We start from the raw sequence: 25,080 nt of genomic DNA on the forward strand, positions 1-25,080 counted from the left end.
CCCACAAGGAGCCTGCTTCTCCCTCTGCCTATGTCTCTGCCTCTCTCTGTGTGTCTCTCATGAATAAATAAATAAACTCTTAAGAAAAACAAAGGAAAGCCCAAACTTTAAGTACAGCATTATGGCAAATAAAAATTGTAACATTTAAATTGATTATATTGGGAAAGCGTCCCATATATTTGATCTAGTAATGTCATGTTAGGTTTTGTGGTTTTCTTTCTTTTCAGGAGTTGATGTCAATACTTTCTGTGGCACTTGTTGGTGATTCCCAGGTGCAACCTTAGTTTTTCCACAACTACAAAGTGGGATTCTATGTAACTTGACATTATCAAATCCAGAGACATTTTAAAGTTAAATTAAAACCTTCGGTAAAGAATCAAAATGTATCAATGATTAAGAATCTCACTGGAATTTAATAGTCAAACTATTTTATGCCTTTCATTTCTGATCTTTGATCATGACACCAAACTAACACTACATCTATACTAAGTGAGCCTTTATGAGGGGCTATCTGCACACTGTGTCTATCTACTCTTGGTTTTATTTTTTTATTTAGGCAAGTTGAGCAAGAGACAAATACATAGACACTTTAGGAAACAAACTCAAATTAGGGCATACTTAGATACTGCAGTTGCTATGGTTATTAAAGTATTTGTCATGGAAGGTTGACAGCCATTAGCAGACTCTATATAAAATTCAAGTTTTTGCTTAATTACATGGTTTACTTTATACAATATTTAAGTTGCCTTGTGGTCTCTATTTATTCAAGTACTCCATTACGAATTCTGAAATATTTTCATTTTTAGTTATGTTTTATATATTTAATTCTTGTCAAAGATACTGTTTTAATTTCCTTAAGTATTCTTAAGTTGGATCTGTAAGTTTAACAGGTCCAGAGCTACCAGACGATTTAACTACTTAAGGAATATTATACCATGTAAAGAAGTAATATACCAAGAAGAGATTAAAAATATGATCAGAGAGCAGTTCATTTTGACATTTTAATCAAAGCAAAAGAGCAGAATTGAGGAATTAAATAGTAAATTGAAGTTGCATATAATTCAGTTCCTATAGCTAAAATCAGAGCAGAACATCAAAATTAGGCTTGAATTTTAAGGTTGACCTTATTTTGTTGATGAAACTTTAGAGAAATCAGCCTTAGTGGGGCACAATGTTTAAATCATAAATAAGAATACTACTATTTAGCCAGTGTAGTAGATTAGTATGACACTGATGGTAGTAATACCCTAATTCCATCAGGAAACCGTTTTTGAAAGAATATATACAATAGCATCCGTGTTAACTGTGATTTGTTCCGCAGTCTCAAAGTGTGCTGCAGTGAACTCCTGAACAAACAAAAAAAGTGAGAAAGAGCAATATTCTGCTTTCATTTAGCTTTAACTGAGGAACTATTGCCCCAACTACTTCCATTTGGATTTGGCCACAGTTGAGATATAGTACTTCCCTTTCTAAGAGGATGTGTTGCTTGTAGTTTCTTGAACTCAAAAGAAAAAACATCTTTTCTATATCTTAGTAATGTATTTGCCTATGAATAATATTTTAGAAATGTTTTACTTATATGTATATAATAAATATTTATTTGTATTATTCTATATTTATTATATATATTATTTAGAGTATTTTAGAAATGTAGTTATTTCTTTAAATTATAGAGCTTTACCCAGTATTATGATAACTTCCTTAGATGAGTTCCTAGATTTTTAATTAAACCAGAGTATATATAACTTTTTAAAGGTTACTTGTATATTATCAATCTAATAACCTAACAATCAGCAAGTTTAATCAAGATCCCCTCACACTAGTGGTATTTGAGATGACTCTTTTTCTGTGTTTTACCCAATTTGGTATTTTTTAAAATTGCCATTTGATGGATAAAAATGACAGTGCATGTATTTTTTTTTAAGATTTTATTTATTTGTTTGTTTAGGGGGGGACGCAGAAGGCGAAGAAGAGAGCCTCTCAAGCAGACTCCTCGCTGAGCTTGGAGCCCAACATAAGGCTTGATTTCATGACCCAGAGATGATTACTTGAGCCTAAATCAGGAGTCAGGCACTTAAACCAATTGAGCCATCTAGGCAGCCTGATATTGAATGTATTTTAAAATATATGTCTCTATTATTTCATTTCCCTCTGTTTGTGAATATCATTTTTTATCATATTAAATAAAGCCACTTTGTATGCTTTATAGGTCACTCACTGCACAAGTGTACCTGGCTGAGTAGGCTAAGCCTACCCGGACAAGAGGGTACTTTTCTAATTCTACCCAAGAGGCCATCTGGGCTACTAAGGGACTGATACTAGGTTTGCAATTTTATTATAAATAATTATTCAGTCTTCAAATTGCATAAGACAATGTCCAAGGCATGCATAGTATTTGCATATATTCCTATTTTTAAATTAACTCTCTAAACGCAATTCTCATACCCAGTTTCTTAGGTATTTAGATATCTTAACCAAACTGAAATGCAAACAATCAACACCATCTCCCCTTTTGAAATCCAGGTTATTCAGCAAAGAAATGAAGAATGTGATCATACTCAATTTCTAATTGAGGAAAAAGAGTCAAAAGAAGAAGATTTTTATGAAGATCTTGATAGATTTGAAGAAAATGGTACCCAGGAATCACGCATCAGCCCATATACCTTCTGCAAAGCTTTTCCTTTTCACATAATATTTGACCGGGACCTAGTGGTTACTCAGTGTGGCAACGCCATATACAGAGTGCTTCCCCAGGTAAAATGACCTCGCACTTTCTTGAGGCCTGAAACTAAAGGCCATGGGGGGATATTGTTACCAAAAAAATGGCCATTTATTCATTCAACACATTGACTGTGTATTAGATAATGTGCATCATATATATCACATGAATTCTTCAAAAGTGAGTTACATGTATTTGAACATACTACAACTTTCCCTAGGACGGCTGGCTATTTATTTATTTGTTTTTGTTTGTTTGTTTGTTTGTTTGTTTTAGTCACTTACAGGATGGAAAACTAAGTGGGAATGCTGTTTGTTTTTTTTTAAATGAAAACATGGGTGATTTTCTAGTAATAAGCATCTTTCACTTATTCATTCATTCATTCATTCATTCATTCATTATATGCTGATTGGAATAGCTTCCAAAGTCAGCCATAGACATTTTCAGGGAAAAGAAGGGAATTTTACAAACGCTAAAGAGGTAAATGATAGATTCTCAGGGGGTTGAGCAGACAAAGCATCAAAGGACAACATTTGGGCTGATGATGAGAATCTACATTTGACTTGCATTATCCAAACCCATTTGGAAAATCCTTTCTACTTCTCCCCTTGCCTACTAACTTTTGAACTAGTACTCAACACATTTTGAGATACTTTCCACTTGTAGTTAAAGAGACTTATTCATTGAGCATTTGCCCGGATGGGCTCTGTTGTAAACCTCTACATCCAGAAGCAGGGTAGGGTACAGCGTGCCTCCTCTGCTGGCTCTGCCTCTCTCTCATTGTATGACCATGAGCACATTACTTCATCTTTCTTGGCCTATTTTCCCTGTATTTCAGTGTGAGCATACAGAGTGCATAAAGAATATTCAGTCCAGTGTCTAAGCAATTATTAACTATTACCTGTTATTATTATTAGTCGTCTCTTAACAAACTATGAGTGTTTGCTGGTGGTTTTGCTATTTAAATCTCATTTTAAGCCACAGGCATTTGAGATACCTCATACTACATTTTTAAAAGATCAATTTCTGGGGATCCCTGGGTGGCTTGGCGGTTTGGCACCTGCCTTTGGCCCCAGGCATGGTCCTGGAGTCCTGGGATCGAGTCCTGCATCGGGCTCCCTGCATGGAGCCTCTTTCTCCCTCTGCCTGTGTCTCTGCCATTCTCTGTCTCTCTCTCTCTCTCCTCTCTCTCTCTCTCTCTATCATGAATAAATAAATAAATCTTTTTAAAAAAGGATCAATTTCTATTCTTTCTTCTTTGAAAATGCTTCCCTTACTTACATTAGCTTATACTTGAATGTGTGAATACTCTGAGACCATATTAGGTTTTATGTTCATGCAGCATGGGACACCCATTCCATCGCTGAGCGACATGGGTCAAGTAGGAGTCCATGGTTGAGGCAATTGCCCTACCAAATGATGACACTTTTCTATTTTTAAGTCTTCTTGAGTCGGCTGAATCTAATCTCAAATCCTAAGAATTATTTTGGCTAATCACATGTTCTCTCCTTTCATTGGCATTGTAGCTCCAGCCTGGGAACTGCAGCCTATTGTCTGTCTTCTCTCTCGTCCGTCCTCATATCGACATTAGTTTCCATGGGATCCTTTCACACATCAATACGGTTTTCGTATTGAGAAGCAAGGTAATCTAGCTATTATTCCTTTCAATGTGAATAAGGAAGGTTACTTAGAAGCATCCCTGTGGGAAAGTTAGCTAGTCCACCATTCTATGACATGGAGAAGGTGTAGACAGATCCCAACTGAAACCTCAGAGGGAGCCCTATTTCAAAGGCAATGCTAGTAGTTTCTTATTTGCCTGAGGGGCGGTGGAACTCCTAGCAACTGATCATAATTAACAAAAATAAGTTTTGAGACTGTCTTACTGGGACGGCTCAGTTTCACATAATAAAACAAACATCTTTTACTCCCTAAAGCTACCATCTGCTATTTTAGAAATCAGAACAGATAAGGAATTTTTTTTTTAACTTCAACCAGATCCCTAATTTAATTCTTCCTTAAACTGTTGTTCTGAATGTCATTTTTGTGGGAGAATAAAAGTGATAAAATATTCATTTAGTTGATTACTTAGGTGGTCCCCAGACCTCAGACTTACTGTTCTTTTGACTGAGACAGCAGAAGTGTCCTACAGTACACCTGTTGTCCTTGCAGCCCTCGCAAAGGTCTTACCAACACATACATTAGTGTTTGAAGCCACTCCCCATTGTTCTGTGAATGCAGGTGTGGGGAATGGAGATGCTTGGTTTATTTTTCCATAGAAATTAGTATTAGATATTCCAGCCATACTAGAAAATCAGAAATAAGATTCCTGGAGGCTTTAAACCAATACGCAAACAGTAGTGTGGCTCTCGTCTTTCTGGGTTCAGAAGCTACTTTGCTTATGACCCGTTAGCATTTTGGTGAAATGCTTTTCCTGATCTTCTTGTTGCATTTATTCTCCCTTACGGTTTGGTGGAAAAGGAAGCCCGTGTGTCCTTGTTTTTTTGTTGAATTGCTAGGTAGGGAGAAAGGTACTAGTTAACGGTTATGTCTTGCCTTTTCAAGGAAGGATTGTTGGACGTAGAGAAATTAGAATGTGAGGATGAGCTGACTGGAACTGAGATCAGCTGCTTACGTCTCAAGGGTCAGATGATCTACTTACCTGAAGCAGATAGCATCCTTTTTCTGTGTTCACCAAGGTAATCATTTTTAGATTAATTACAATGGTTATAAGTACCCTCAGCTCACAGAGAAATTCAATAACATTCTATTTAATCATGTCTACATGTTCTAAGCATAATTAGATTTTACAGCCCTTGTCTATACACTTCTCTATAACAAGGATAATTTCATTTGGCATTTGTAATAAGCTCAGAAGAAATCAGGTATTCTGCTTGATTTGTCCTGTCTGAATCAGTTTGCGAGTGTTTATACCGTTAAATCATGGAAAAATCTAATCTGCAGGTAGCTAATTCTATAGTTTGATACCTTCCAAAGAGGTGTCACATAGCAAAGCAATTCAGTAGAGCATCTACTATGATGTCATGGATACATGGATATTTGGTACCGAGAAATTAGTTTTTAAAATTATTTGTGGATTTGAACTATTTTATATTGCACATATTTAGCTATTTTAATCTGGATTCACCGTTCAATACATATTATTACATTGAAATTTATGTAGATTATGTTATTTATAATAAACATCAGAGGGAAGTAAAACTGGAGGATGCTGTTTTTTCTAATTTGACAGAACACTTTACTGAAGGAAAACTCAGTACAGGGGAACTCAGAATAACAAAATTATATCTAAATTTACTTAGAAATATAGAAAAAGACAACTGGAACTTGTTAGGTGATATTTTGTATATTTATAACTTTGTATAACTGAAAGCCATGCATGTTATTTAGTAACATACTCCATAAAGCATGTTTTGGTGAGCTTTTGGCTAAAAATTTAAAGTCCACCATGAACCATGATCAGTTTTCCTTTAAAGATAATGCCTCGATGGGATCCCTGGGTGGCTCAGCGATTTGGTGCCTGCCTTTGGCCCAGGGCGCGATCCTGGAGACCCGGGATCGAATCCCACGTCGGGCTCCCGGTGCATGGAGCCTGCTTCTCCCTCTGCCTGTGTCTTTGCCTCTCTCTCTCTCTGTGTGACTATCATAAATAAATAAAAATTAAAAAAAAAAAGATAATGCCTCGAAGCACCTGGGTGGCTCAATGGTTGAGCCTCTGCCTTCAGCTCAGGGCGTGATCCCAGGACCCTGGGATCGAGTCCCACCTCAGGACCCCGCAGGGAGCCTGCTTGTCCCTCTGTGTCTCTGCCTCTCTCTGTGTGTCCCTCATGAATAGAATCTTAAAAAAAAAAATAGAAAAATAAAGATAGTGGCTTAAAATTTCTGAAAAACATAACCTTGTAACAACTTCTTTTAATGCACTATTAAAAACTGTAAGACATTTTTTTTCTGAGAATATGTATCATGAAAATAGAAGAGACAAAATTAGAGAATATAAACAAACTATATTTTCTAATTCATCACTTGTACTGATCTGACTATATCTTCATGTGCTGTCATAAGTGTTTGTTTCTTCTGTCTCATTTCAAGTTGAGCTTTAGTGGAATGACAGCTTTTCAGTAGTGACAACTTCTATTCACAGAAATAAGGTCTCTTTGGAAGCAGAAGCAGAAAATTTGGAGTCTTTTTGTTCATTGCCATATGTGGAAATTGGTCACGTAGTAACACACTCACAGTTTATCCTATGGTACCTGTTCATGTGCATAGAAAGATTTGTACTCACATGAAAATGACATCTCCTAAAAGCAGTTTTACCTGTAATGTAAATAATTTCAAAATGAGTAGTTAACTTTAGAAAAAAATGTTAATAGTTCATTAAAATCATAAGTAACATTTTTAAAAAGTGAGACATAATTTGATTATTTCCTAACTCAGTGTCAGTATTTTTAGCCACTTTCATTTTTGGCTCATAATCTTTTTTTTCTCTGCTCAAGGGCAGGTCTTGTGTACCATGTGGCGGAGGACTTGGCCTCTTTTCAAATGGGTCTATTCTGAAAGTGAGCTGTAACGTACATATGCATTTTAACAAAATCTAAAGAGACCATAGTGGTTCATTAGTAAACTCTTTGATTATTTTATTTTTCAGTATTGATATGCTAATTTTTGCTCTGATTTGTGGACATTTCTCCTGAGAACGTATAACAAGGAGACATTTTATCAATCCAAAACTCTTCTGTGAAGTCACAACTCATTATGTCATTTTAGAGAAATTCTTATGGTGCATGCCCAGAAGTAATTACCTTGTATTTAAAGAATCCAAACCAATAGCGTAACCTTAGGACATTTTAACCAAAAGGTAAACTTAAAAAGCAATCACTTACCAGATTATTGCTGAATCAATAAATATTAGTGTGCTATTCTAAAAATAATTTAGGTAAAAAAAATAGGTTATAGAGGCACATAAAATCTAGCAAGTTTAAATAATGTTTCAAAAATGAGAAAAGTGGAACACCTGGGTGGCTCAGCGGTTGAGCATCTGCCTTTGGCTCAGGGTGTGATCCTGGAGACCCGGGATCAAGTCCCACATCGGGCTCCCTGCTTCTTCTTCTGCCTGTGTCTCTGCCTCTCTCTCTGTGTCTCTCATGAATAAATAAATAAAATCTTTAAAAGAAAAATGAGAAAAGTTTTAATGAAAACAAGAGTAGTAGAAGAAATTAGAACCAGAAGGAAGAGTAGCAAATAAAATACACATCAAAAAGTCAAAAATACAAGGCGCCTGGGTGGCTCAGTTGATTAAGTGTCTGCCTTCAGCTCAGGTCATGATCCCTGGGTCCTGGGATGGAGCCCTGCTTTGGGCTTCTTGCAGCGGGGAGCCTGCTTCTCCCTTTCCCTTTGCCCCTCCCCCTGCTTGTGCCCTCTCAGGATCTCTTTCAAATAAATAAAATCTTATTCTTAAAAAAAGTCATAAATACATAAAATACATGTGAAAGAAAGGTCATAAATCTGATTGTACACTTTTAGTCTAAAAGGGGAAAGTAACCAGTTACAAAAGTCAAAGAATCCACAAGGCAAAAATGAACTGGTTTCTCAAAAGAAGCACTATTATCCCTGTTACAGAGGGTAAAAAAAATTTTTTTGCTCTTCATCTCTTTATAATGAGGGGAAAATGTGATAGCAGTGTATAACAGCCTTGTGTTACAGACCAGGTTGCACAGGACAGGTTTCTATCTTATCTTTCAGTTTAGGATGATGGCATCAAAAAGTGTGATTTTTGATGGCATAGGCAATACCTATGTCGAATTCAATGCTATTTGATAGATTTTTAAATACATAAAAGAATAAAGTAATATTTTTCATGTGACTCTCCAAATTTTCTTGTCTTTAGCCTGACCTATTGAATGGTAGGAACTGAATGGTAGGAGATGACAGGCTTCTACTCCTTGACAGTTACTGGGCTCGGGATTATCGTGTAGACAAGCTGGCACTGATTTTTGCCTCACTTCCCTGTGTAACAGTGTGATGAATCTGGATGATCTGACAAGGAGAGGTCTGTATCTGAGCGACATCCCCCTGCACGATGCCACGCGTGACCTCGTTCTTTTGGGAGAGCAATTCAGAGAGGAATACAAACTGACTCAAGAACTGGAAATCCTCACAGACCGGCTGCAGCTCACGTTAAGAGCCTTGGAAGATGAAAAGAAAAAGACAGACACGTAAGAATGTAACCTTGTGGTGAAGGAAGGGCATCGTGTGGTGTGTGTCCACTATAGTTAAGTCTGATAAGCAGACTAAAAAGGCACGGGGCCTGTAGAAGCTCTGGAGTAGTCAATAAAATCTACATCCCTTAAAAAGAAATCATGCGTACAGAAATAAATCCATCTTAATGATAGTGGAAATCTGTCTTCTGTTTTTACAAACCAAGTTGAATGAACAGATGCTGAAATATCTCTCTCTGAAAATCAGTGTCTTTAAAGTTGAACAATCCATTCCTTCCCTCCTTCATATGAAGGCCGTGTGCTGGGGCTGGCTGGATTCTCAGGGTTACATTGGCCATTGCCTTTTAAAAGATATCTCGGAATTGGATTATTATTATTCTAGGGCTTGACAGATATGAACCGGACAATTTTGATGTCATCTGTAATCACAATTACATCTATAATGACCCAGGTTAACAAAAATAGCAAAATCTGAGACACCTGGTTGGTGCAGGCAGTTAAGTGTTGGGACTCATGGTTTCGGCTGAGGTTGTGATCTCAGGTTCATGAGAGGGAGCCCTGCATCAGGCTCTGTGCTCAGCATGGAATCTGCTTCAAAGACTCTCTTTCTCCTTCTGCCCCTCACCTTTTACTCGGTTGAGTCATAGGAAGTTCTTCCTATACGTTTTCCTCATGGAAAGGGAAGATGTGAAGGGTGTGTGGTCTCTCTCGCGCTCTCAAATATATAAATAAACCTTTAAAAAAACACATCAGTTAACTATTTATTAACAATGGGGATGACATAGAAAAGGCCGTTTAATGCCTATCTTTATCCATAGCTTCTTAATTCACTTGTCTTGACTTTTGTATAAAGAAGCTCAAAGCTATGTTTAGCTGCTCTCATCCCTTTCCTTGTGGCCCTAAATGGACCCCTTAATCTATCCAGGCATTTTGCAGATTTCAGAAAGCGTAGAGGGCAGCCAACTCAAATTCCTCCCTCTGCTTGAAAAACAATTCAAATGCTATGTTTTACTGGTAGGTGGTACAACTTCATCCCTGAAAATAACACATTGTATGAAGCCTGCAAGGTTAAACTTTGCGGGTATACACCGTGGCTGTGGGGAAGAAAAAGGCAGAGAGGCATCACTTGTTCCCCTGGGTCCTCACCCCAAGAGACATCGATCGGCCTCATTTCTGCTTCTCGCTTGTCAGTTCCTCGGCCATCATCCCCTTCCTGTTGTGCCTTAGCACCCTTGCCCCTCAGTGTAATCCCTGAAGCCATCAGAGTAATCTCTGTAGTGTCTATAGAAATACACTCTTTCCTTGCCTAGCCCAGTCTTCGTCCGTTTTATCAATTTCTTCCATGGAAGAATGAGGTTGAATGAGACTAGAGAAAAATCTACTTCTTTTAATATAATTTACACAAATTCAGGTAGTCTTCTTACTCCTAAGAGATAAACAAGGTCCTGATATTAGGCTACGCAGACAGTGTTTTAGGTGCTAATGATGACAGCTTTCCTACTGTGAGGCCATAATAGTGGGTCAGAATCAGGACCACAGATGAAAGACTTTGACTTCCAATTGCCAGGCTTCCCCCAATGCCTATTTGTTTGTTTGGCTTATTTCCATTTGGTTTGGCTTGGTTTGGATTTGGAGATGTTGTATGTCATTAAAACAAATAAATGATGGTATTTTTGATACCTGCCTCACACATATGGGTAATAATGGGTGTCCTGCACGAAAACCAGGTTTTTGAAGTGTGCATGACTTCAAAGCTCTGTGAAGAGGGCAGTAGGAGCCCTGAGGCGATGCCCAGCATTTCTTACTGTGGCTTTTCCCCCTTCCCACCGAATAGGTTGCTTTATTCTGTCCTCCCTCCATCTGTTGCCAATGAGCTGAGACACAAACGCCCCGTGCCTGCCAAAAGATACGACAATGTGACCATCCTCTTCAGTGGCATTGTGGGCTTCAATGCTTTCTGCAGCAAGCATGCATCCGGAGAAGGGGCCATGAAGATTGTAAACCTCCTCAATGACCTCTACACCAGATTTGACACACTGACCGACTCTCGGAAAAATCCATTCGTTTATAAGGCAAGTCCAGGTCATACCCTAAGGCGGTGCTCTTCAGAGTCTGAATTTTGAGATCCTAGGCTCAGAGGGTCCGTTCTCTGATGGTAGCCCTACAGCCTCCACGCAGTCACTGTTTATCATTTGCTTAAGTAATTAGCTCTTGTTATAAAACTTTCCCTTGCTTGTAACCAAAAGAAAGAGAACCAATGATTCCCTAGTTAAAATGAGATGTTCAGCAAATGTTATTTGCACTTACATTAATGAATTTGCACCCGTTGTTTATCACACATAATATAAACATAGTATTCATTTTAGTGCTCTGCAGGAGACAGTTTTACCGAAATATATAAATGCTTTGCATAGTAAAAAGTCAGAGAGCATGAGAAGGGTGCTGGGGACTCAGATTTGCTTTTAGATAACACTGACTTGAAGATAAACATTTATAAGGCATTTCTGCTCTTTGTTTCAATTAAAAAACAAATATTACATTGGAAAAATGGAGTCAGAGCATTCTTGCTTCATAAAAGCAAGAATGTTAACTACACCATCTCCAGGCATCTGGAGTAACAGGCGTGCCGCAAGGACTATTTATAGTGGTCTTCTGAGATACAATATAATGCTTTGTGAGCACATCAAAATATAAATGGTTAATGAGCATGACAAATCACTGGACTTTGGGCAGTGGCTCTTGTGCCGTAAATCATCATTATTTTAGGGAGATTTTGATAATCAATTGTTCTATTGAATGATAAGGGTATCTGAGGTGAGAAACCAGGCGTTACTAGGGAGAAAATAATGCTGTGTCTGTACCTGCCTGTAATCAAAGACCTCAAGTGCCATGTGTGTAAATTTCAAATAATCACAAGATTTCACCTTGTTGGAGTTGAATGTGTTAGAATTTTAAAAGAATTCAGAGAAGGAAAGTTGAAAGCTACTTGTAGCTTTGCAAGAATATTTTATTTATATATATGGGTAGCAAATGAAATGGCAATGTTTATTCTAAACAATGAACACGTAAATTGTATGTGCTGTGTTAGGTGGAGACAGTTGGTGACAAGTACATGACAGTGAGTGGTTTACCAGAGCCATGCATCCACCATGCACGATCCATTTGCCACCTGGCCTTGGACATGATGGAAATTGCTGGCCAGGTTCAAGTAGATGGCGAATCTGTTCAGGTTAGTAAATAAAACAGATATTATAATAGTAGTAGGAGACCTCTGTGGACAACTGACTCACATTTTCTACCCAGCAATCACTAATTATGTATAAGGAAAGACACCTTGAGGGCAAAGACAATAATCTTTTTCAAACCCATTGTTTTACATTTTTTTTCATAGAAATGGGAAATCTGTCCACCTGTTTGAAATTAACCTCTCTGTTCTATATACTGAAGTCATGAGGATGAGATAAAACTTCCTGTCCTTTCTGATTTATTTTTTAAAATCTGTTCCCTGTGTCTCATTTAAGTTGCCAGATCCACATCTTTGAGATCTTCAGACTGAGAAAAATGTTTCCTTGGAAAACAGATTTTGTGAGGGTTTTTTTTTTTATTTTCACAAATATACTTGGAGTTCTATTTTATAAGTATGCTGCAATACACTTGGAGTTCTTTTAGCGAATCCTTATGATTTTTATATGGTGACTCTACATTCTGTAATATAAAGTAATCAAAAATAATTATTTTGGTGATCGAACTTACTGAAACAAAGTTTTGATTTCTGCAGATAACAATAGGGATACACACTGGAGAGGTAGTTACTGGTGTCATAGGGCAGAGGATGCCTCGGTATTGCCTTTTTGGAAATACCGTTAACCTCACAAGCAGAACGGAAACCACTGGAGAAAAAGGAAAAATAAATGTATCTGAATATACATACAGGTAAGAAAACATGTCTGATTTGCAAGAAAAATGTGTCGTTACGTGTGGTTTAACTCTCAGTGTTTTTAAACAGCCATCACTTATGCTCTTAGGATTGTTTCTTTCTTATTTGAGAAGAATGGACCATTATTCCCACTTTTAATGATTTCAGATCACCTTAGGAATTCCCTGTATGACCGTTCTTACTAAAACCTTGCATTACCTTTAAATACAACTTTACTGTGGGTCGATCATTATTGTGTTGAGCTCTAATTTCATGCTCATGTCACTTTCTCCATATGTCCATATTCCATATGCCCATATTCCATATGGACATATTCCATATGTCTCTCCCTGTTCTCTGTCCCCTGTTTTTCAGATGTCTTATGACACCAGAAAATTCAGATCCGCAGTTCCATTTGGAGCATAGAGGCCCCGTGTCCATGAAGGGCAAAAAAGAACCGATGCAAGTTTGGTTTCTATCCAGAAAAAATACGGGAACAGAGGTATGACTAATCAGCATGTAATTCCTCTTTTTTAAAGACAGAATATGAATAGAGAGAGCTAAAGATAAATAAATAAATAAATAAATAAATAAATAAATAAATAAATAAAGCTAAATTATGATCGCTGAAAATATGTTTCATTTGAAAAGAATTCTTGCTTACAAACATGAACTCTCCAGTAAAGCAGCGGAAATACTGAAACATTAATGAGCCAGTTAGAACAATAAAAAGTTCTTAGGGGATACTTTATGGTTGCCAGCTTTTGTCCTCTAATGAAATTAAAGCCAAAAGCACCAGATGGAGAAGACCTGTTGTTTGCTCTTCCTCCATGATCTGGCTTGAACACAGCTGAGGCGAGAGGGCTGTGAGGGCCTCCGTGGCCTCTTCCCTTAGCTCCTTAAGCTGTTCCGAGATCACCATCTGGGCAGAGTCAGGACCACAATTTATGAGAAGTTTCTTAATCATGGAGCTTCAGATCCTCCGAAGGGCCACGCGAGCTCCCTGTGGGATGTTTGGCAATTTTTAGATGCCCTAGTCCCTCGTGCATTTTTCCTAGAAAGGAGTGACTTAGAATGTTCCTGAACCTAAAGGATTGCATAGGGGAGCTTCCGGTTCGTGCTAATGCCATGGTCATGCTCCAGCTGGGACGCATGTGCTAGAGTAGACCTCAGACACTGGTCCTCTGCATCGGATCCCCACTCGCACTGGCTTGTCCACACCAAGGTTATGCCCACTGGGATCCCAAGCACAGTGCTCTGCTTCAGGAGCCAGTTTGATACTGTGTCCCCCTATTGATGTGCTGGTTCCTTAGAGGGGTGAGACTAACTGATTATATTTCTTTTTTCCGTATGTATACATGCCCTGAAAATGCCGGTACAGCATAAGTCCTAAAAGGAATGGAATGCCAAGTTTTAAAATATTTATCTTTATCTTCCTTCTGCTCTTTTTAAATAATTTACTTGTGGGGTTGGCATGCTTACAGATGTTCTTTGAATAAGTTAAACTCTACCTCAAGTGTTGCTCATTTTAGATGGGTGGCCCTGTTTCACCCAGAATTATGGTGGGAAGACAGAAAAACAGATATGAATGCCGATCACATTTTTGTGTAAAAAGAAAAAAAAAAGAGAATATTTGGGGGGATATTACAAACTTTATTACCCCTGAAAATGAATCCCTGTTTATTCCACTCTTCAAAGGAAACAACACAGGATGATAATTGAATGTTAGACTGTGGGACGAAGAGGACTGCAGAATGGGCTCCAGTTGTCCCCTGTCACACACCAAGCCTGGGAGCAATTAGTCCCTGTGGATAGATTTCGCTTTGTCCTTCGCGGTTACCCCAAGCCTTTCTCCTAGGTATAGCTTTCATGATTCATTACTCAACCTTAGCACTTCTTCTGATTATTTTCAAGGTTTCGTATGTTACCTGAAATTTGGCTTTAGATGTGAATGATGTGAGCTTCATGCGTCTTAAGATCTGCCACAAGCGTTGCCAAGCATGGTAATCTGCAAGTGGTAGGCACCCAATAAGTATTTGTTGAATTTAATTAAATGACACAGAACAGTATTTGGTCCTGTGTATATATCATATCATGGCTTACCAAGTCTGTTTAGTGTTCGATGTATATGTACATGTATATTTTAATGACTATAATGACACATAACAAAATTTATATCGTGTTGGTGTACTTCATTATAGAAATCGTTTTCTACAGGAGTGAATTCTGTTTTAGGAAAAAATGCAATTTATTTTCAGATTCCCAAAATAAGAATGAATATACCATACTAAGAAAATAGTGACTATTTTGAATTGTGCTAGTTTTCCTTCAAAAATGTAGGGTGCATATTTCTGTTACTAAAATCTTTGGTGGCTCACTCAAATTATGTGGCATTATAATATCCTCTACAATTCTGTTGTTTGTATTAAATCTTATTAACCACATGCAGCTGTTATAAAAAGCTGTACTGTTTCACACTGAGCTATTACATTAGCTTGGGATAAATGTTAGGCGCTCTGACCACATCCAAGAATAAAATTGAAGACACTGCTGGGATACTCCTGAAAGAGCCATTTCTGGCTTTTTATTTCCAGTAATGAGCTTCTTTTTCTTTGCTTGGAAGAATGTGATTATAACCAGGCCATCATGTTCAGAAAAGTTACTTTAATTTTGATGTAGACTGCATTCCTATTGGAATAATTGGCCTATCGCTCTTAAATATATCTGATAATTTATTTATACCTACCTTTATAAAATATAGTGCAACTACTTTTGTGTAAAAATGTCTTTAAATTTAGCATTTCGTATCAGCACATCTGTATATGTATAAATGTTCCACGTTCATGTGTAAGAGAGTCTTCAATAAATTATTTTTTCCACTTGTCATCAGTTTGTATTTCAACAAAAATAATATTAATGTTATTATTGGCCATATTATTACTGTCATTTTTAGAAGCACATTGCATAATCTCCCCGATTCTGCACTTTAGTATTATTTTTTTTGATTCTGCACTTTAAATTAATTTTGATTCACTCTTGTTAATACCGTTGATTGGCTCCTCTTGGATAGGCTTATCCTCAAACACTGTTTTTCTTTAGTACCAACAAGGTGGCAGAAGCAAGACTAGACCTGGAGGGACAGATTCACAGATCAAGAGGAAATGACATCAGCCCTTGAGGACCTGTCTTTTAGGAGTGAAAGACACATAAGCAAATCATTAAAATACGTGATATTTGTAGTGATAAAAAGCATAGCTAATGGGGCACCTGGTGGCTCAGTGGTTGAGCGTCTGCTTTTGGCTCAGGTCGTGATCCCGGGGTCCTAGGATCGAGTCCCACATGGGGCTCCCTGTAAAGACCTTGCTTCTCCCTCTATGTCTCTGCCTCTCTCTGTGTCTCTCATGAATAAATAAACAAAATCTTTTAAAAAACAACATCGTTAAGATACTGAAAGAATAACTTAGAAAATGAGAAAGGAGTGGATGAAGGTAGGATGGGAATAAGGAGTCAGCAGCCAGATCGGGGACCGTTTTATGGGGGTCTCGTTTGAAGATGAATTAATACCATGGAAACAAGGCTCCAGGCCAAGTTCAGCAGCCTGTGCTCAGGGTCTCCAGCCTCTCCCCTGTCTAATCCTCATGCATAGCACGGAGTCTGTGCATTGAGTCTGCTTTGCAAAAAGTTCTCTTCCTAATTTTAAATTCCTTGAAGTCTCTCTGTGGCACTGACCCTGTTGAACAACTTCAAGTTTATTTTCATTCTATATTATTATTATTATTATTATTAATTATTATTATTATTATTATTTCTGTTCAATTACTTCACAAACATTTTCTGGTAAGAATTTTAAAACATAAAGAAAAGGTGAAAGGTCTTGTAGAGGGTACAACCATTCACCTACCACCTGGATTCTAGAGTTATTAAAAATTCACTAAATTTTTGACAATTCTCTTTTAATCCTTTTTCCAGCTTTTTGTGGTCTGCTGGATTTCATTTATTTTGTTGAGCTATAACCTACATACTATGAAATTCCATTTTTATAAATGTACAATTCAGTGTTTTTGGTATATCCGCAAAGCTGTACAACTATCTAATTTCAGAATACTTTCATTACCCCTCAAAGACATCCCATAACCATTAGTAGTCAATCCCAATTAACCGCTTCCTCGAGCTCCCGGCAACACTGATCTACTTTCTGTTTCTAAGGATTGACTCATTCTGGGTGTTTCATATAAGCCGAATCCTACCATAGGTGGCCTTTGGGGTCTGGCTTCTTTCACTTAGAGTAATGTTTTTGAGGTTTGCCTATGTTGTAACAGATCAGTATTTCCTTACTTATTATGGTTGAATAAGATTCGGTTGTCTGGCTAGACCACATTTTCTTTATCCATTCCTAAGCTGATGGACGCTTGAGTTGTTTCCACCTTTGGTTAATATGAATAATACTGTTGTGACCATATGTGTACAGGCTTTTGTGCACATATGTCTTCAGTTCTCTTGTGTGTATATCTAGAAAGTTAATTTCTGTGCCATATGGAACTCTAGGTTTAACTCTGTGAGGAACTGCTAAATGTTTTCCAAAATGCCTACACCAACTTTCTTTCCCACCAGCAGTGTATGAAGGTTGAGATTTCTCTACGTCTTCCGCAGCACTTGCTATTGCCCATCTTTTTGGTCTAAGGCATTCTGGTGGGCGAGAAGTGCCATCCGTCGTGGTTTGGGTTGGTGAATCCCTAATGACTAATTACGTTGACTGTCTTTTCATGTGCTCAGTAGTCATTTTGGAGTAGACCAAATCAGTAGACCTGATTTGGAGAAACTCCTGTTCAAGTTATTTGCCCCTTGGGTGAGTGGGGGATGACACCAGACCACTCACTGGGGTCCCTGTTGATCTCCTGCCCACTACCCTCTTCCCTGAAGGCGTGGAGCCAAGGGGCTGATCCAGAGCTGGAGGGGGAGTGCCCAGATGCTGGCTGGGATGCCCAGATGTGCTTCCCAACTCACTCCATCCCCACATTCCTACCACAGCTGGGCACATCTCTGACCCTGGCACCGTAGTGGGCCTCCCACAGCTTTCACAGCTGCTGGGTGCCCAGGACAGGAGGCTGATGCAAGAGGGGCCCACAGAGCGCAGGAGCGGTGGTGATGGTGGGGAAAGTGGAGCTGAAGTGCGCTGGGCTTTGTTGAGGTGTGACAGTTTATCATGACTGCGGTCAGGCAGGAAAGCATGGATGGCACCCATGGGCGAGGAACTTGGCAGGGGCCCAAATCAGAAGGCCTGGAGAGACCTTGACATCATCATCTGTAGTGCAGGAGGGATCATTTTCTCCCTGTGGATTTTTTCACAGGGAATGAATGGGTGGGAGGGTCCTGACATATTGTTTTCTCTCACTATTTTGTGGAATTTTTCCTATTCTTGTGTCTATTCTGCAAATTATAAGCTTGATAATAGTACCAATAAAAGATATTTGGCTATTGAGAAGTTGGGGGAAAAATTATTTGCCCCTTTATACATTGAGTTATTTTTTTTAATTGTAGAGTTGAAGGTGTTTTTATATTCTGTACACTAGACCTAACAGATCATGATTTGCAAATATTTTCACCTAAGATGTGGGTTTTTTCACTTTCTTGGTAGTGCACTTTGAAGCTCAAGTTTTGTTTGTTTATTTCGATTGTATTTTATTTTTTATTATTATTTTTTTAAGATTTTACTTATTTATTCATGAGAGACACACAGAGAGAGGCAGAGACATAGGCAGAGGGAGAAGCAGGCTCCTCGAAGGGAGCTGCGTGCAGGACTCGATCCTGGGACCCCGGGATCACGACCCGAGCAGAAGGCAGATGCTCAACCACTGAACCACCCGGTATCCCAAAGCTCAAATTTTTAAATTTTGACCTAGTTAAATTTCTCTGTTTTTCTTTGGTAGCTTATGCTTTGGATATCTTTAAGAAACCATTGCCTGATTCAAGGTCATGAAGATTTGTAACTGTGTTTTCTACCAAAAGCTTTATAGTTTTAGCTCCTTACATTTAGGTATTTGGTACATCCTGAGTCGGTTTTTGTATATAGTGGCCCTAGGGAACCAACTTCTTTCTTCTGCTTGTGGAAGTCCACCTTTCCCAGCGTCATTTGTCAGGAAGAACATTCTTTCCTCATTGGATTGTCTTGGTATCCCTCTTGAAAGTAAATTGACCATAAATGTAAGGGTTCATTTTCAGACTCTCAATTCTTTCTCATCGATTTATGCCTATCCTTATGCCAGTACCACACAGACCTGTTTACTGTAGCTTTGTAGTGACTTTTGAGGTTGGGAAATACGAATTTTCCAACTTTGTTCTCTAGTGGCTGGTTAAGCATTGATATTCCTTGATTCTTCCTCATCTTCTTTAATAAACTCACTTGTCAAATCTGTGACTACTAAGAGTCATGACTCACAGTGGTTGCACATTTACTTTGTGCGAGATTTTATTCTTGCCACTTTATATGGTTTATTTTACCAACATCCTAATAACCTAAATAAGTGTGTTTGGGCAGTTCCAGTGGCTCAGCGGTTTAGCGCCGCCTTCAGCCCAGGGTGTGATCCTGGGGACCCGGGATCGAGGCCCACGTCGGGCTCCCTGCATGGAGCCTGCTTCTCCCTCGGCTTGGGTCTCTGCCCCCCTCTCTCTCTCTCTCTCCTCCCGTGTCTCTCATGAATAAATAAGCAAAATCTTTAAAAAATAAAAGTGTTGTTTAAAAAAAGTATGTTTTATTTTTTACTATGCCACTGTATTTAGTTTGCTAACATTTCACTTTGATTGTTACGTCGTTTTTATAAGCAAGAACAGTCTGTAGTTTTGTATGTTTTGATGTTGTCTTGGTCAGGTTTGGAGAACAGATCATAGATTTCCCCATATAACAAATATGAAAGTTTGCTTAATTTTTTCTGGAATAGTTTAACTAACATTTTCATTACCTGAGAAACAACTTCCTGTGAATATCTTCAGATTTAGCGCCTTTGGTTTTTTTTGTTTGTTTGTTTGTTTGTTTTTTTCCTATGGAATAGCTCTCTACTCCACAATTCTCTCTGTCGCTTTTCTGGGAACTGATCTCTTTAAGTTTTTAACTTATTAGACTTACTATTAGTTTTTTTATAAAAGAAAAACCCATCCATTTCATTCAGATTTTTAAAAGTATTTTATAGACGTACAAAGTAAACTTATGATATTGAAGTTTTTTCTCACTTTTGAAGATTGTTTTGCCTCGAAGAGTGTTTGTTCTCTTCACTTTAGGCCTGTTAATTAGTGACTTTTTTCTGTTTCATACAACTGGCTTTTGGATTGGTGAGTTTTACTATTTTCCAACTTTTAAATTTCTTTTTTAATCACTAATTTCTTCTGTTTTATTTAATTCAGGGTTTTTTTTTTTGGTACCACTTTTTTGAGTTATATGTTTGCCTTCAAAATCAAATGCTATAAAATATCCTCTGATAAAAACATTTGGACCAAGTATTCTGATATATCATATTTTAGCTATTAATATTTTTCATTATTATTATTTTTTAATTCTCCAATTTTACTTGGTATTTTCCTTTTGTTCCAGGACTTGTTTAATCATGTGTTTTAAGTTTTCTGTATCTTCTCTTTCCTTTGCCCCAACTGTTTTGTCCTGCTCAATATGGATTCTGTCTCTAGTGCTTTCTTTTCTGTACTGGTATTTGTCCTGGGAAGGAGAATTTGTAGGTTATTTTTAGTTTCATAGATTCCCGTCCCACCCCATCATCATCAGACCTTCCCCTGGTCTCCTTATACTCAACTCAGTAATTGGTTTCTGTAGATTGCTGTTCTGTTTTGGTTGCTATAGCCTCAGGTGGGTCAACTGGGCTTTCCAATAAGTATGTATTTGTGATATCCAGATTCTCTGAGTTGGAGCACCAGGTCCTTCCTCCTATTTCTTGCCTCATAGATAATAACACCATCTGATGGTTTTAGCTATCATTGGTTCCCAACCTGTAGGTTTGGGGTACATTTGGGTTGCAATTAAGTGTTTGTGTTTTGGTATAGGCATCTGTGAGTTTTTGACTTTGTAATTTTAATTGATATGCCTGTTTTGAAGGGACATTCAGGAAGAATCAAAAACTACAGCAAGCTGCCATCTTTCCAGAACCCAACATGCATTTTCAGAGCATCTACTTGTGACAGGCGCTGTTCTTGGTATTGGGGATGCATCAGTGAACAATCTTCCCTGCGTTTGAAACACTTAAATTCCAGTTTTTTTGATCTTGAATATTTTAAAAATCTATTCTACCTACACCATCCTACTTCAGGCATTCATCATCTCTAACCCGGACAAATACAAGATCTTCTCTATATGTCTTTCTACTTCCTGTCTTTCCCCTCTCCATTCGTCACTCCCAGAGGCTGCCAGAGCAGTCTTTCTCAAATCAAAATTACTCTCTTGCCTAGATCACTTGTTAGTCATTGTCTAGACACCCTAGGAAAGCATACACAATTATCACCGTTACCAGATTTATCTGTTAGTCTTTGCCTTTGTAATTTTCTACTTAGCTCTTTCTGGAATGTCTTGTACCCATACTCTTCCAGCAAATTCCTAATTTTCTTGGCACTCAGTTCTGCCATTGGAGATTTCCTAGACAAATTTAGTTCTTCCTTAGCTTAGTACTTCACAGTACTTACCATGGTTAGCACATTGTTTATATGTCTGTTTCTATATTAGGCTTCAAGTTTTTTGAAGGCTAAAATAGTTCCTCCTTTCTTAGATTTATTGTTTGAGCCCACCACAAAATGGGCATTCAGTATTTGTTGAGTGAAGGAAGGGAGGGAGCAGTCTCTTTGAGTGGTGGGGGCAAAAACCAGAATACAAGGGCATGACAAATGAGGACTGGACAAAAAAGGAAGCCAAAAAAGACTTCAAAAAATGCCATTATTCAATTTGTACTTGAATTGTACCAAATGATATTTGTACCATAATGTCATTGGTTTAGGGGCTGATTTAGATAGAGAAGAATCAGGATTGGAACTAGGGAAGCTCTCATACAGGAGTGTATGGGTCTGCTTTAATGTGGTGGCAGGATCGAAGTTTTATTGAGGACCGATCAAAGTTCAGTGAAACAAATCCAATGAAAACCACCTCAAAAAAATTAAAGCGGAATGCTTGATTGAAGATAGAAGTACATGCTTTGAATTGAAGATGTAAATACATGTTTTAAAACTTTCACAGTAGAGTGCCAATTTTTATACACACACAAATATCTTTCAGAACTAATTCTTTATTTCATTTAGATATATGAAATGATTCATCAAATGACATGTTATGTTTTCTTTGTCATTGAAGTATGAGATATTGAAATCGATAATAAGAATATATATTTCATCTCTGAATTTCCTATGTGATGAGACTGAAGAAGGTGTCTTTTCTACATTAATGAGGTGACTTTTAGATCACAGCCACAGATGAAGACCAGTTGCCAGTGGAACCAACCACTGCTTAAAGGGTTCTACTTTCAGTACCACACCTGTGCTCCAAACTCCAGGGAAGACAGAAGGGCTGGAGGTTGAATCGAATTGCCAAATGGCCAATGATTTAATCAATCATGCCTATGTAATGAAGCCTCCATAAAACCCCGAAAGGACAGGGTTCAGAGAGCTCCTGAGTTGGTGAACGCGTGAAGATAAAGGGTTAGTGGTGCCCTGGGAGAGGGCATGGAAGCTCTGCCCTTCCCCCTCCACCATCTTGCCCTATTCATCTCTTTCATTTGACTGTTCCTGAGTTAATCTCCTTTTATAATAAACTGATAATCTAGTAAGGAAATATTTCTCTGGGGACAGTCTTGTAGGACTGAGCCCTTGTCCTGTGGATTCTGATGCTGTCTCTGAGTAGATAGTGTCAGAGTTGAGTTGAATTGTGTAAGACACTCAGTTGATTCCCTGAGAATTACTTGGTGGTATGGGGGGAAAAAACAAAAACAAAACCCAGATTGTGAATGAGTGCAGAATTCTTAAAGGGGAAAAGTCATTTATCTGCTTACCCCTAAATAGGTTTCTTTTTGGGGTCCTCACTAATGACTCTTAGAAACTCTAGAGGGCAGCAGAGAATGCTATTTAGAATAGAAGTCTGGAAAAATGGGAGGGACACAGGGTATCTCTCAAAAGTGCAGTCCACTGCCTTGGCTCCCACCTGACTGTCACTTCCTGTGTACAGCCTTGAATCCATCCCTTCCACCCATCCGTCCTCTCCCAGGTTTAAAGAATGTCATAAAAATAATTATTTCTATTTCATCATAACCATTTGTGTAGTAGCATGGAACCTATTCACACATATCTTGTTCTAAAATTTCACCCAAGTATTTCCTGCTAATTCTGTAGGAAGCTGTCCAAATTTATTAAAACAGACAATTATGACAGAAGCTATAATTTTGTACAGAATTATTATAGACAAACTAAGCTGTATTTGTCTCATGTTAAATACAACTACAAATAAGAAAGTGCTATTTACTTACAGGGAGAAAATTAGAAAACTACTTTTGTATTAATTAAGGGTATATTTAAGTGATTCTTCCTTGCTACCTCTACCAAATGGAGAGAGGATATAGCCTAGGGTAGATTTAAAACAAACAACAACAACAAAAAATACTGGACAGAAAGTTAAGAATTTGAGTCTAGTTCTTGCAAGGTGAGGCCTGTGGTCTTGAAAAATCATTTACCTTCTTAGGAATCATTTTCCTAATCTCCAAAAAAAGAAGTTGGATAAGATGATATCTAAAGTTAATTATTACTCTAAAATTCCACTATTTCTTTGGTAAAAATTCCAGTGCAGTGATGCTGTGACTTTGGCCTGGTCCTTTTGAAAATACGTAGACAATCTGTCCTTAACTGTACTCACTTTAATAGTTAAGGAATATTGAGTAAACCAGCTGAGAGATTTTATTTTTTGTTTTTTAAAGATTTTATTTATTCATGAGAGACACACAGAGAGAGGCAGAGACATAGGCAGAGGGAGAAGTAGGCTCCCTGCAGGGAGCCCAATACGGACTCGATCCTAGGACCCTGGGATCATGACCTGAGCCAAAGGCAGATATTCAACTACTGAGGTACACAGGTGCCTCTCACTGAGAGATTTTAAAGGTAATTAAAACAAATCCAAGGCATAAGCCTGGTGTGGACTTTTGGCTGCAAGCTAAAATCAGAATGACTAGATCCTGATCAGTGTATAAAAATATTAACGTATGTGCATCTGTTAAAAATTGGCCTCATGTTATTTACCTAATTATGTTACATAAGTTTACATTTTTAAATTAAGAGTTGTGTTTTTGATTCTCTGAAAAATAAGGAGAGTAAATGTACCTCTATTTCAAGCAGTGATTCTTTGAATAGAAAATTACCCCTTAAAAGTTAAAGACAGGAACTACCAGTTTTACATGTAAGATTTTTTAAATTATTACTAGTGAAATTTATTGCTCATTTTGTCTTAAGAAGCACTTCCCCTAAAAAAAGGAGAACTCTATAACTGAAACATGGAAACAATCTGTGACCCTCAGTGGACGAATGGATAAATAAAATGCGATACATGCATATAAAGTGGAATATTATCAGTCTTTAAAAAAGAGAAATCTACCATTTGTGACAACATGCATAGACTTTGAAGGCATTAAGGTCATTATGATAAGTGAAATAAGCCAGACACAGAAAGGCAAATAATGCATTATTCAGCTTACATACAGAATCTAAGGAAGGTGAACTCCTAGAAACAGGGAGTAGAAGGTTGGTTACCAGGGAACAGGGACTGGAGGAAATGGGGAGATGTTTATAGATATAAAGTTGGGACACCTGGGTGGCTCAGTTGGTTAAGCATCTCACTTTTGATTTTTGGTTTAGGTTATGGTCTCTGGATCTGGAGGGATCAAGCTCAGTGTTGGTAACTGAGCTCAGGAGGGAGTCTGCTTGAGATTCTCACTCTCTCTCTACCCCCCATCCCTGCTCACTCTCTTTCTCTGTCTCTCTCTCTCTCTCTAAAATAAATAAAAACTAAAAAAACCCACAAAGGTAAGATGAATAAATTCTAGAGACCTAAGGCACAGCATAATAACAATAATGATGTATTGTATACATGAAATTTGCCAAGATCTTAAGGGTTGCTACACACACACACACACACACACACACACACAAGGTAAATATTAGAAGTGATAGGTATGTTAATTAGCTTGATTGTG

The 25,080-nt window shown here is 37.9% G+C and overlaps 1 protein-coding gene across 1 annotated transcript in view; it reads left to right on the forward strand.

Moving 5' to 3' along the window:
* GUCY1B1 (guanylate cyclase 1 soluble subunit beta 1) overlaps positions 1–14,914 on the forward strand; it is a 46,552-nt gene extending 31,638 nt beyond the window's left edge. The window contains 9 exon segments of the mRNA NM_001018034.2: positions 2,524–2,754; positions 4,246–4,362; positions 5,282–5,415; positions 8,752–8,949; positions 10,787–11,024; positions 12,041–12,181; positions 12,731–12,885; positions 13,244–13,370; positions 14,567–14,914. Coding sequence (NP_001018044.1) covers positions 2,524–2,754; positions 4,246–4,362; positions 5,282–5,415; positions 8,752–8,949; positions 10,787–11,024; positions 12,041–12,181; positions 12,731–12,885; positions 13,244–13,370; positions 14,567–14,590 — 1,365 coding nt within the window. The 3' untranslated portion in view covers positions 14,591–14,914.
* The last annotated feature ends 10,166 nt before the right edge of the window (positions 14,915–25,080 follow it).

This window comes from Canis lupus, chromosome 15 (assembly GCF_011100685.1).
Source record: "Canis lupus familiaris isolate Mischka breed German Shepherd chromosome 15, alternate assembly UU_Cfam_GSD_1.0, whole genome shotgun sequence".
Classification (NCBI taxonomy): domain Eukaryota; kingdom Metazoa; phylum Chordata; class Mammalia; order Carnivora; family Canidae; genus Canis; species Canis lupus.